The following is a 14,746-nucleotide window of genomic DNA, read 5'->3' as shown; positions in this document are numbered from 1 at the left end:
CAAAATTTTTCTCAACCCATACCAGATATTTTTACATATATATATTTTCTCTACAAGTGGGTTTTCTTGTCATCACGGAGAGACAGGATATTTTCTTTCTATATGAAACTAAAAGAAAATAAGGACTTGTTGTTTAAGAAAAAAATATTTTAATTTTTGCAGCATTGCAGGAAATGCTAGATTTGTTTTAGGGTTAGAAGTCTACAAACTCGTAAAATATTGCAAAGTGACATTCAGTGATTATTTTTGGTATTTTTAAGCATACACCTTACATTTGAAAAGAAACATCGTACGTCTTAGGTCTATATATTAAAAGTTACTTGAAAGTGTCAGATAATTTTATTTTTCTGTAAATGTGAGTTTTTATGATAAGCATGTTTTAAAAATATCTCATTGCATGACTATTTAGACGTCATTTTTTAGATAACTGTAATCTTATAAATTCAAAGTGATTGGAATTTATAAAATTTGGATGTATTTTTTCTGGAAATCTGTAAAACTATATTTTGTAGTTTATGAATATAAGGTTTACCTTTCGTGCAAATAAATTTTTCCCGTTTAGGTGGATTTATAAACTGTATTATTAAATCAGTGTGTGTGTTTCTTATAGCAAAGCTACAAAGGGCTCAGCCCACCGAGGGAATCGAACCCCTGATTTTAGCGTTGTAAATCCAGAGACATACCGCTATACTAGCGGGGGGCCATTATTAAATCAATAAGACGTATGATACACTTGTCTGTTTCCTTTAAGGAACGCTTAAACGGTGATGAATATACAGATGTATAATATATTTACGCATGACAGCTGTCTGGGAATCTTTGACCCTAACGATAATGTCGAATTCCGTATTTTAATTTGGGCGTTGGAAGTCCGTAGACTTACCGCTGTCCCGCCGGAGGACTGTCGTTTCTAGCACTAATCATTTTGTTTCAGATTGTATACATGTATTTTTTTTTTTAATTTGCATATATATCGAACAAACTGAAGGTGAAACTTTAAAAGTTGAAATCAGGAAAAGGTCTTGGCGCTCAGCGTCGAACTCGTCAATGTTAGAATCTCCCAAGTAGTTCCTGTACCAGCCTGAGTCCAAAATCTCATCAGTGTCAGAGTCTCCCATGTAGTTCCTGTTCTGTTTGTAGTCCAATATCTCGTTAATGTCAGAATCTCCCAGACAGTTTCTGTCCTGACGTGAGTTCAAAGCGTTATCAATGCCGAAACATCCAAGACAATCCTGTCCTGACATCATTCCTAAACATCTTCGTTGTCAGAATCTTCTTAATAGTTTCTGTTCTGAGATCTGTCCAAAACCTCACCAATATCAGGATCTCCCAAGTGGTTGTTGTCATGGCATGAGTCTAAAACTTTGTCAGTTTCAGGAGTTCTCAGAAAGATCGTGGCCTCAAATACCATAATTGGTTTATTCATTTAGGATAAAACCACTTAAACTCTCTGCTGTGTCACTCTTGGGAAATCAAATTCCGTATTTTAATTTTAGAGTTGGAAGACTGTAGACTTACCGCTGTCCCGCCAATGGACTGTCGTTTCTGGCTCTAATCGTTTTGTTTCGGATTGTGTACATGCATTTTTTTTTTTAAAATTTGCATATATATTGAATAAACTGAAGATGAAACGCGATAGAGAAAAACAACAACAACAAAGTAAAAACAACAACCACTCCTCTTTTATAGGTAATAAAGCTTTCTTATTAACATTATGAAACAATGCGTGTTTCAGTGTTGTTGTTCTTTTTGCTATTCACCAACCTGCATTATGAGTTTAAAAAAAGTGTCTTAGCACTGTGTGTGTGTTTTTTCTTATAGCCAAGCCACATCGGGCTATCTGCTGAGTCCACCTGGGGAAACTAAGCAGTTGAAATGAAATTTAAGTATTTATGTTTGCCTTTCGTCATGTAGAAGTCGTGTTTTGAATTGGAAGAATAGAATTGAATAATGAATCTCAAAATAGGCCTGAGGAACGAAACTCATCAGAAATTCGAATATTTTAAAATGTGCTCGAAAAATAGCTAAATAAATATAAGGGTTACTGGTGGATGTGAGTAACAACCTGCTTTACATTTGAATATATATATCAGTATAGATGACGTGTCATATATACGAGTGTGTGTGTTTATGTGTAGATATTTGTATTTTAATTAAAATGGGATATTTGGCTGTAAAGACAATTTCAGCCAATACTGGCCTGGCATGACCAGGTGATTAAGGAACTCGACTCATAATCTGAGGGTCGCGGGTCCGAGTCTTCTCCGTCACATCAAACATGCTCGCCCTTTCAGCTGTGGGGACGTTATAAATCTAGGGTCAATCCCTCTATTCGTTGGAAAAAAGAGTAGCCCAAGAGTTGGCGGTGGGTAGTTGATGACTAGGTGCCTTCCTTGCAAGCTCTCGTATAGTTTTTCACGAAAATCAAAAACAAACAAATAGCCAATATTTCAAAATATGTGGCAAATAAAAAAGATTGCAAGATACTTTTTAGACTTGTTTTTATCCAAATTTTTTCTTGTTTCGCAATGAAGTTTTAGTCTCTCGTCATAAGGACAATAATTTTTCTTTCCCTCATTTTCTTTCTTTTTTTATGTCACGTGGTTGTAATTACATGACCACGAGGTGGCTCTTATTTCAGTTAAGGTTTTATTGAAATTCGTGCATTTTGTTTGACACGGAAACTTTGTGGATATTCAATTTACGCTATGTACGTCTAGGTCTCCTTTGAAACATGCGCAGAATTTGTGGTTCTGTGTAGTTCCACTTTAACCAAAGCCAGATATGCAAGTAACCTTTATAAGTGGTTTACCTTACCGAAGTAATATGGTTTGTCTCTCCACAGGAAACCAACACGTCACGGTCCCTGTAGGTAGGACTACTGTGTCTAATACCCAAGCGGTGTGAAATGTGGGAAAATCGACTTGGTCCACGTTCGTTCTGCAACAGACCGAAATCATGGTGTGTGAGCTGAAGAAGAGAAACATCTAGTTGGCCAAACAAAAAACAGAAACTGCTGGAGATCATGCTTTAGACTCAAAAGTTTAATCATGAAATGATGTGATGGGAGTTATACTAAGTTAGTCAAATAACTGTTTACTGAAACAGACATCTACTTGTCAAGAAATACTTTAAAGAAAAAGAAAAGAGAGAGACAAGCTATAACGTCTCATAGTTACAAACCACAACAACGTCTAATAGTAGCGACACTTGTGAAAAATATTTGAACTACAAGTTTAGGTTTAGGCAATCAAGGTGATGTGTTGTTGTTATGTACTATTTTATGTAAACAGTCCTTTTGTTTTTTGCAAATAAAGTGTGACATTTTATTTAAAAGGAAAAAAAACAATGTAATATTAAAACAGAATTTAGGTGAGATTTCTAGAGGTAAAAACATTTGTTGTACCCAAACTAAAGGAAAGGTTGCAGGAGAACTCTTTATACCACACTGTATCTGCGAAACAGAAAACCATTACTCTTAGCATAATTTCGACCATTATTGGTTAGTTGACCAAGGAATAAAGATATTTGTTGTTTATTGCTAAGTGACAGCGACACTGTTGAGGTACCACATCTAAATGTTTATAATATCATGTTGTAAGTGGTGAAATATTTAGTGTATATTAGACTATTGTACACAATACGACTGGGGCTTTGATTAGTGAGTGTATTTAGTACTCTTACACGTGACGTGATTGTTAAACTAACCAGCATATTTTGAGCTATTAGATATGTAGTTGGCAAACTAATCAGTGTATTTTGTATTCTTAAATCAACCAGGCTTGATTATGGGTTATTAAAAGAAGAGTTTATTTTTGTCGTTATATGATAAACAAAACATACTCCAAGTAATATTATGAAGACTTTGTTTGTTTGTAATAAAATTAGGGATGGCTAGCGCAGATAGCCCTCGTGTAGCTTTGCGCAAAATTAAAAAAAAAAGCCTGAATTGTGTACAGTGTATCGAAAGAACTAAAGGAGGCTACAGATATTCATGTTTATCATTATTAGTTCTATAAATTAAAAGTTATTCAGTAACAATTGTTGTTTTTGTTTAGAATTAAGCACAAAGCTACACAATGAGCTATCTGTACTCTGCCCACCACGGGTATCGAAACCCGGATTTTAGCGTGCAACTCCGCAGACATACCGCTGAGCCATTATATTCTTGAGTTGTTTTTTTTTTATTATACAAAGCGTCACTGTTCATTTGTTGAATTTCGTGCATAGTTACTTGAAGGTTATCTGCGCTCGCTGTCCCTATATTTGACGTCAACGCCACCTACCGTACCTTTTGTGCTGTTGTTTACCAACAAATATTGGGATTGATCGCACAATATATCGCTACCACGCCTGAAACAATGAGCATATTCAATGATGGGATTCGAACCAATCACACGCAAATTGCGAGTTGAGCGCCCTAAACACCAGGTCATATCGAGATATCGAAACGTTACTGCAATGTAACAAATTAATATTTTTGGTTTGGTCTTTGAATTTCGCGCAAAGCTACACGATGGCTATCCGCGCTAGCTGTCCCTAATTTAGCAGTGTAAGACCAGAGAGAAAGCAGCAGCTAGTCATCAACCCCCACCGCTATCTCTTGGGCTACTCTTTAACCAACGAATGATGAAATTGACCGATCATCATAACGACCCCACGGATGATATGTTTGGTGAGACGGGGATTCGAACCCACGAATTTCAAATTACGAGTCGAGAGCCTTATCCACCTGGCCCCGGGCCAACAAATGAATATTTTTATTTCTAGACATGAGTACGTATACATGAAACACATTGCGACCGAATGCAAGTATTTGCTACAAAGGTTTTTTTAAAAAAGAATGTGTCTACCTATATTGCGGTGGCGTTCATCTGCACATCGATGAACCGATTTCATCGAAGGGCAAGACCACCATCTGTGTAGGTTCTAATACGTGGAAAGGTGATATTGAACGTGAGATATAGGATTTTAATATCATCAGATTTATTATCCTAATTTGGTTGACAGGAAAATAAACAAACAACAAATAACTACAGGTCAAAGATACTTCGTCCCCCGCTAGTACAACGGTAAGTCTATGGATTTACAACGCTAAAATCAGGGGTTCGATTACCCTCGGTGGGCACAGCAGGTAGCCCGAGGTGGCTTTGCTATAAGAAAAACACACCCCAAAACACACAAAGACAATTCTTGTTTTATTTTATTTTATTTGCGCAAAGCTACACAAACATTTTATACGCTAGCCCTTATTTTAAACTGATAGATTAGAAAGAAAAGAGCTGGCTGGTGGACAGCACTCATCGTAAACTCTTGGGCTATTATAATTAAATAGAAGGATTCCGCCTGAAATGAGGTTGTTATTTTTAATATTTGATTTTTTTCGACAAGTGAACGTCATGTTCACAGTTTGGTAACACAAAAATAATTTGTTTTTTCTCATCTCAGGAAAATACGTAAGCCTACAATTTTGTCTTGCACATAAACATTTTTATGAATTATTAAAATAAAACAACTCTAATACCCAAGATATATATGTGTATATAAAACCAGAAAGATATCGTAAAAAAATAATTGTTACTCAACAATGCCAAGCACGAGACTACTGGTAATGAATGTTGTAAATAAAGACATGAAAAACTACATGTAACATATTTGCACAACATACCTCTCGTTTGGAATTTATGCTGTCAATGAAAACCATTGTTAAAATGAATAACGTACGCAGTAAAAACAAAACTTTATTAGATCTCCAGTCTCTATGTATCCCAACTCATATGAATAAGCGCTTCTTCAATTAGCGATTTAAAGCGGAGAAGTAGTTCGAGACGATGACCACCATGAAGCGGTAATAAGTCAAGGAGAATTTGATGGTTACTTTTATTCCCCAAGTGCATGTTCTGTTAGATTATAGTCATTTAGTAAGAGTCATTCGGCCAGGTAGGATAATAATGAAATAGTCAAGGGGTGGAAAACTTGTGTTTAAAGCGGATAGTGGCCAGTACGCTTTTGTGAAGTGAAATCATCGAACCCAAGATAAGCTTAGGCCTAAATTATTGCTTCATAAAAGGCAACCTTACGACTCAATTTCGTGAGTTATTTCTCCGTTAGTCAACCCATAATTAAGAGTCCCCCACCTACTTAGAGGTTCTTGTGCTAAAAATTCATTGCGACCACACGCGACTGATGCGTGTCGTCCACGTCATCATCAGACGAATATCCGTGTAATAATAATTTTCTTCAGAGGTGAACATAAGAAGAATTTTTTTTATATTTTTTACACTCCAGCAAAACACGAAACTGATTTTTTTGACTGAATCACCGTGGATGGTTCGTATTGTTTACAGGAGAACGAATCCTATTACTCGAGAATTTTGGACACCTTTGGTTAAGAGATTATGTCAACATGCCAGAAGAGTTATATTTGTTTAAATCCATGACAGTAATGACCAAATAAATAGATATGCGCTACAGGCCAGAAACGTTCATGTGCTTGTTCTTGAACGATGTACTTTGCTCATGCATTCTTTTATGAATGTACATAATGAACACACAAGTTTTGTGTTATTCCCTACGTGTGTGTAGTTAACCATAATATTGAATCACGAGCAGAGTGCGTCACCGAATACCTTTTATTTCATGTTCATGGTAAATGTAATGTAACGTTAGTTATGGTATAGGTACACATTGTTGATTCTTTGTTGTCATAAAGTTGTACATATATTTCGTATGTACGAATACAGATATAAATATAAATATATATATATATATATATACACTTATGTATGTACAACATATCATTTTGTTAACCATAGTGTACACATACGTTGTATATATAGTTGAGTATACCGTTTTGATGACCATAATATATACATATATAAAGTTCAATATGCCATTTTGTTCATATAATTAACACACATGCTGTGTATATAGTTAAGTACACCGTTTTGATGTCCATATGAAAACATATGTTACGTATATGGTTCGTATATTTGTATATATAGTTCATTATACCGTTTTTATTACTATAAAGGACACATATTTGTGTATATGTTTCAGTGTACCGCAACGAACCCATAGGTACAAGGCTCATAACCGTATTTCAGTTGGTTCAACCAGTGATATGTTCATACAGCTTCAGAAATGATCAAGATGGTTACATAAAGGATAAAATAAAAAATGTTTTTGTTATAATATTTATGTGCGTTCCCTAAACGAACTGAGAAAAAATCTGATACAAACATAACATATTTTTTGGCTTAATAACATCAGGAAATGTATTGTATTATAAATACAACTTTAACTGTCAATCAGATTTCGAATGTTTCTATTTTCAAACTAAGTTCTTGTATCAAGTGCTTATAATTTAGGTCTTTGATATTTCTTCAAATATTTTGGGCCAAAATGTGGATCTGTTTTAAATTATTCCAAAAATGCTCAGTTAGAGAAGAGATGAGCCCCTACATGGCCAAGCATGTTGAGGCGTTTGACTCGTAATCCGAGGGTCGCGGATTCGAATCCCGGTCGCACCAAACATCCTCATCCTTTCAGCCGTGGGGGCGTTATAATGTGACGGTCAATCCTATTATTCGTTGGTAAAAAGAGTAGCCCAAGAGTTGGCGGTGGGTGGTGATGACTAGCTGCCTTCCCTCTAGTCTTACACTGCTAGATTAGGGACGGCTAGCGCAGATAGCCCTCGAGTAGCTTTGCGCGAAATTAAAAACAAACAAACAAAGAAGATATTGAATAAAGTTAAGGTCACATAAAGCTGTATGTTTGATGTATCGTCTTATTTCTCTACCTTTACTTGGTTTCTTCCTTCTTAGAATCCTTTACGTCCAAAGATTGTAAAGAAACCCAATGTAATTTCTAAGTCATATTTGCGAAAGTTCTATCGAAGAGTTTCACCTCACCACACTCTGAACTCGAATACAAGCGTTATGTCGCAAACTTCCAATATCATTTGTTTCCTGGAATGAACATGACTTTTGGACCAAGTATAAGGGTAGGAAATAATCTGTTTGCTGGATTTCGAGGAAAGTAACACAAAGGATATATTTGCGTTAGCTGTTCTTAACTTGTAAGTGATAGACTAGAGGGAAGACAGCTTGTCAACACCATCCACGTACTACCAACTATTATTATTTTTTTGTTAAAACATTAAAGGAGATTTGACTGTCATTCTTATAATTCACTCACGGCCCCAAAATGTGGAGCGTGATTTTGTTGTGGCACTAAAGGGATTCTAACAATGGAAGTTGATATTCAATAGTCTGGCAGGCCAACCACCGGCCGTGTTTTGTGGTTGTTTACGTGAACCGATGTGTCCGAGAATTACACATACTAATCACTCGTGTGCTAAACTAATATTACAATGTCGTAATTTTTAATTTGGTTTATTTTATCCTGATGATGAAGGTCCAGGAATTCTAGTTTAGAGTTATCAAATTTCTGACCTGATTTGATTTCTAGAGTTTGTAGAAGGTAAAACATATATATACTCTTCAAAAAAAGAAACGCAAAAGGCAAAATTTGAGACCAATTGTTAACAAGTTTATTCCGGGTAGTTCTGTATGACATGTGTGAAACTTTGCACATTCACTGCTGAACATCCAAAGTCTGCAAAGGCGAAGTCCACGCTCACTAGTTGAAGTTTAACGTCACTCAACGTCAATAACGAGTATGCCCCCGTGAGCATCAATAACTGCTTGGCGTCTCCTGCCCATGGAAGCGATGAGATGACGAATCACATCCTGTGGAATGGCTGTCCACTCAGCCAGCAAAGCTGCTAAAAGCTGAGGTAGAATCTGCGGTTGAGGTTGTCGCCGTCGCAGACGTCGGTCCAACTCGTCCCAAAGATGTTCAATGGGGTTTAAATCTGGTGATCTGGAGGGCCAGGGAAGAACGTTGATGTTGTGGTGTCTCAAGAAGATAGTGGTGAGTCGGCCTGTGTGAGGACGGGCGTTGTCATGTTGAAAAACGTCATTGACGTTCACCATGATGGGTTGCACATGGGGCCTAAGAATCTCGTCGACGATTGCGTATGGTCTGATCGAAAATCCTACGCAACCCTGGTATGGTTGAGGCAGTAGACGTCGCAGTAATGGTCCTATCCCGAAGTTGACGTAACCGGATGTTGCGATCTTGTGCGGGCGTGGTCACACGAGGTCTGCCAGATCGTGGACGGTCACGAGTTGATCCATGTTGTTGGTGACGATTCCATAGCCTTGTGCTGGTGCTTGGGTGGACATTCATAACTCTGGCAACATCTGATCGAGATTGCCTGCTTCCAAGCGACCAATGGCGTTGTTGCGTTGTGCTTCAGTTAGTCTCAGCGTAACTGTATTGCGTGTCAGTGGCTTAACGCTGAGCTATGGAAACCGAGAACCCGTCACTTTTATAGGGATTTTGCACATGTTGCACTTGCAGAACATGCAGATCTCTCAAACAAATTTATTGGACACGCATGCGTTTTGGCGAAAATTCCGATGGTTTCCTCCGTTTTCAAAGTGCACAACTTTCATTGTCATTTTGGTCTGACAATCAGTGCCTTAACACGTGTAACATCACATACTCTGAGCTTGTAACGTTATTACATATATTCCTTTTTAAAATAACAAAAATATCCCTTTTGCGTTTCTTTTTTTGAAGAGTATATATCTCCATCGGAGCGTTTGCTAAAGAAAACATGGGTTAAAGTACATTCAATTGTATCTCGTTGTAATACATTAAAATAATAAACTTCACACAAGACCGGGTATGTTTCAAACAAAAACTACTTGGCTAAAATTCGGTTAGCCAGGTTAATTAGTGTTTTAGTTCAGCCATTCTTATAGTTACCAAATATGATAGCCAAATTAAATAATGTTGTAGTTTAGCCGTTTACTTGTTACCAAAAGTGGAAGCCAAATTAAATAATGTGTTAGTTTAGCCGTTTGCTTGTTACCAAAAGTGGTAGCCAAATTAAATAATGTGTTAGTTTAGCCGTTTACTTGTTACCAAAAGTGGAAGCCAAATTAAATAATGTGTTAGTTTAGCCGTTTGATTGTTACCAAAAGTGGTAGCCAAATTAAATAATGTGTTAGTTTAGCCGTTTGCTTGTTACCAAAAGTGGTAGCCAAATTAAATAATGTTTTAGTTTAGCCGTTTACTTGTTACCAAAAGTGGAAGTTAAATTAAATAATGTGTTAGTTCAGCCGTTTGCTTGTTAACAAAAGTGGAAGGAAGATGAAATAAGACTTGAAAACATCTATTACTGGACAACGGGTTGTGTGCGACCCAACGGTTAGTGTTGTCGACTGCGGATTGTTAGGTCCAAGGATTGGACCGCGATATGCCACTAAAAATGCTCTGTACGACTTTCAACTGATGGGTACATTATAACAGTGACAATCCATCCCATTATTTCGTTAAAGTTGGCTGCATAGGCGGAAGGTTCTGTTGACTGGTTGCCATTTGTCTGGTTAGTAGAACTAGGTTAGGGTAAATCAAGTATAATTCGTGGTCTGTGAAAATATCAAAATCCCAATTAAAGGACGACAGGTATGAACATATGTTACAACTATACTGATGTGAATGGTATTACAAATAATACTGTATGTATGTAACCCAGTTAGACGGAGACAAAACAGGATACATTAAACTCATCAGTGATTGAACAGTGATATATACATATTGCTAAATGTTAATTCTTGTCTATGTTATTATGTAGGAATGATGCAAATGCCATCCCTACGTTTATTTACTTCTATGAAAAGTTTTTTTTCAACAAAGTGTTTTAGTAGAAATGTCGTGTTTTATAACAGAGTTTTAAATACAATGAGGTTCTAACTGTAGTATTTATTGTTTATTTATTTTTGACTGGTAATTCATGTTTTATCCTGTACTAAAGTGTTTTAAAAGAACATTATATTACTGTAAAACAACAACAACTCCAAACATTATTGATAAAATCGCTCACACTAGAATTATGATTCTTAATTACTAGTATTTATTAATAATACTCCATTTAAAAAGAATTCTAACTCAGTCATTACATGGATAATGTTATAGAAGGTAACACTGTATAGTATTGTAAAGTTCTGATGACCTATTGAGGAAATATTTAAAATACCGTTCCTACTTAGGAGACCCGGCATGGCCAGGTGGTTAAGGCTCTCGACTCGTAATCCGAGGATTGCCGGTTCGAATCCCCGTCGCACCAAACATGCTCGTCCTTTCAGCCATGGGGGCGATATAATTTGAAGGTCAATCCCACTATTCGTTGGTAAAAGAGTAGCCCAAGAGTTGGCGGTGGGTGGTGATGACTAGCTGCCTTTCTTCTAGTCTTACATTGCTAAATTAGGGACAGCTAGCGCAGATAGCCCTCGTGTAGCTTTGCGCGAAATTCAAACCAAACCAAACCCAACTTGGCAGTGCTACCTCCTGTCTGATAAACACAACATACAATAATTATGTCCTCATTATGTCAGCAGAAAGGGTAAAATATTAATTATTAATATTGCTATCAGGCATGCACCTGTATGTTTATAAAACGTTTAAATCATACGTCACACGAACACACCTGACACAGATCTAATTAAAATGAATTTACTTAACTCGTCGCTAGGAGCAGCACAACAGTTTGGAAAATTATGATACGTTTGTATCCTGCGGACACTTTATTAAATTTCATTCATAGAGGGAGCACAGATACACAAATCTGAAACAAGGACTTCTGTAGTCGGAGATTACATAAGGTATGATTACTGAAATATATTTTGCACACATGTGTAAACCACGACAGTGTCAGCATCCGTCACAATGAATTCTGCAAATGTAGTTAGAATTGTAAATTTTAACTTCTCCAACACGACATTCGAAGGCATTTCATTCAAATTCTCTCTTAAGACCAGAAATCATTGAATGTTTCTTTCCCCAAACTAACAATCTCGTTTAAAAATACATAATTTTTATTCTAGGTTTGTTTGTTTTTTGAATTTCGCGCAAAGCTACTCAAGTGCTATCTGCGCTTACCGTCCCCAATTTAGCAGTGTTAGATTAGAGGGAAAGCAACTAGTCATCAACTCTTGGACTACTATTTTACCAACGAATAGTGGGATTGACCTTCAATTTATAACGCCCCCACGGCTGAAAGGGCGAGCATGTTTGGTGTGACGGGAAATCGAATCCACGACCCATAGATTACGAGTCGAGTACCTTAACCACCGGGCCATGCTGGGCCAATTTTTATACACAAATACTGTTTTCATTAAACGGGGAGTAAACAAGAATTTGAAGTGATTCTGCTGGTTAAGAGCCCTCTGTGACTGATGGATACAGGATCTAGTTTTTATGAATGAATTACAAGGGATATTTTATGAAATTTTATGAAGGTTATTTTAATCCACATTCGAATAAATCACTAACTAGCATAGTCATCACACATGTTTCATCTTTCTTTTTAAAACTTCGCTTAACGTTTGTTATGATTGATGACATTCTAGTATGACAACAGAAAAGACGAAATGCGTGACCAGTGCTACCACTAAGCTCTGCATAGCTTGCATACTGCACCTCCAAAATTCAGTTGTGGGTCGTGGGCGAACTAGTTCTGTTAGGCACCAATAATTACCTTGTGCTCCTTTTTTTTTTTTTTAATGGGGAATTTCATAATATTAAATATAAAAAGACTTAATACCTGAGAACTGGTATGCGTGTCGCACGAATATAATGTTTTCTTGGTTAACAGAAAGAAAAATAAAAAGGAAAAGTGTCACATTTAATGGGATGAGCACGTTGGATGATGAATAAATTTTGGCACGTGCTGTTTAGCGCAAGAGAGGTATTCGTGTTAAGGCCTACATTGCTCGACCAATAAAATTCTTGTTTTACAAATGTGCTTAAAGCCATGGCAAATTACGACGAACGCTCACCTACAAGTTCTGAAACAACTCTTTTAAACTATGACAATGTAGATGTTTGTCCTCAGGAATTTATTTGACACCCGCAAACATGAAAAAATGTTGTTTAACGCTCTACAATTAACATCTCATTCCTTGTGGAATACTATTCAAATGGCAAGAACAATTACTTTTCCTTGTTTTAACGAATTAGGTTAACATGCACACAGTTCTAGATTGTATTCCTGAAGGAGGAAACTTCCCTCAGAATATGTCTGTAAACTCTGTCAGAGAAGGATGCAATGAGTTTTAACCATTCATTCGCACGTCTACTGTTTGTCATTCAAATCTAATTTTATAGGAATATTTTAATATAACTTCGTCGTATAATAGCTTCAAAAATAACCTTCCTATTTCAAAAGGTTTGGTTCGTTTTGAATTTCGCGTAAAGCTATTCGAGGGCTATCTGCGCTAACCGTCCCTAATTTAGCAGTGTAAGACTAGAGGGAAAGCAGCTAGTCATCACAACCCACTGCTAAACTCTTGTACTACTATTTTCCCAATGAATAATAGGACTGACCGTCACATTTAACGCCCCTATTGCTGAAAGGGCGAGCACGTTTGGTGTGATGAGGCTTCGAACCCGCGACCCTCGGATTACGAGTCCAGTGCATCAACTACTTGGCCATGCCTGGTCTATTTCATGAAGCCTTTCTTTCTCAATTCCTTGTTTTATTTAATGATTACAAAGTCCAAAGTTTTAACTTAGTGAGTATTTTTTATAATCTTTATAATTTAATATGCTGTAGCATAACGAGACCTGCCACGACACTTTAAATAAAGATTTGAAGTCTTAGTTGTTTTATCACATAAAAATGCTATAAGGCTGAGAAACATATACAATTTTGAAACTAAAATTTTAACGTCTACATCAGATATCAAATCTCGACTACGATAGAATGAAAATTCATTCTTCCTTGTATTCTAAATGCAGAAATCACAGGCTAATTTACTGACACTCCAGTTTACACAAAAGAAGTTTTATATATTTTTATAAATTATATAAACATGCTTTGGGACACTTTTAAGAGCCTAATGGTAGCAAATAAATGAAGTTTAAAAATAATAATTTTAAATAAAGAAAATTCTAAATGTATTTCGGTTTATTTATCAAAAGAGATTATTTAGCAAACGAAACGTCACAATTAACCTCGAATTTCATATTTTATTTGCAGTCAAAACTGAAGTTTGAGTTTCTGGGAGCGTTTCAAACCCACACAGCAGTGGGTTTAAATATCATGATGAACGAAACTATTAAAATTTCTATCACTGGAAACAAGATTATTATCATGGCGTACAGCAATCAAAGACACTTTTATCAAAACAACCATTCCCATTTTCTAATTGCTAATCGGAAATAGAATTTAGGCCCGGCATGGCCAGATGGTTAAGGCCTTCGACTCGTAATCCGAGGGTCGCGGGTTCGAATCACGGTCGCATCAAACATGCTCGCCCTTTCAGCCGTGGGGGAGTTATAATGTGACGGTCAATCCCACTATTTATTGGTAAAAGAGTAGCTTAAGAGTTAGCGGTGGTAACTAGCCGCCTTCCCTCTAGCCCTACACTGCTAAACTAGGGACGGCTAGCGCAGATAGCCCTTGTGTAAGTTTGCACGTTTCAAAAAACAAACCAAACAAACTAGAAATTAACCTGATTGACATTTTATGTTGTTTTTTTTTGGCTAATAGGGCCAAATTAGAGATTCTTGAAACTCAGATGTAAAACTCCTAACATTTAATTACCAAACAAGGGGGCAAAAGCCATTGAGTAACACAGCACCCTTTTGAATTGAATAATGGAACAAA

At 36.6% G+C, this 14,746-nt stretch overlaps 1 protein-coding gene across 2 annotated transcripts in view; it reads right to left on the bottom strand.

Moving 5' to 3' along the window:
- LOC143248793 (uncharacterized) overlaps positions 1 to 14,746 on the bottom strand; it is an 80,480-nt gene that overhangs the window by 37,160 nt on the left and 28,574 nt on the right. The window contains exon 3 of one of the 2 annotated variants that reach the window (XM_076497529.1): positions 2,818 to 2,940. In XM_076497529.1, coding sequence (XP_076353644.1) covers positions 2,818 to 2,940 — 123 coding nt within the window. Of the gene's footprint in view, positions 1 to 2,817; positions 2,971 to 14,746 lie in introns of both variants that reach the window. The other variant, XM_076497528.1, reaches the window with a different exon arrangement.

The sequence above is a fragment of the Tachypleus tridentatus genome, chromosome 4 (assembly GCF_004210375.1).
Source record: "Tachypleus tridentatus isolate NWPU-2018 chromosome 4, ASM421037v1, whole genome shotgun sequence".
Lineage (NCBI taxonomy): Eukaryota > Metazoa > Arthropoda > Merostomata > Xiphosura > Limulidae > Tachypleus > Tachypleus tridentatus.
The sequence above is the reverse complement of the archived record's forward strand: the minus strand, read 5'-3'. Positions and strand labels throughout refer to the sequence as shown.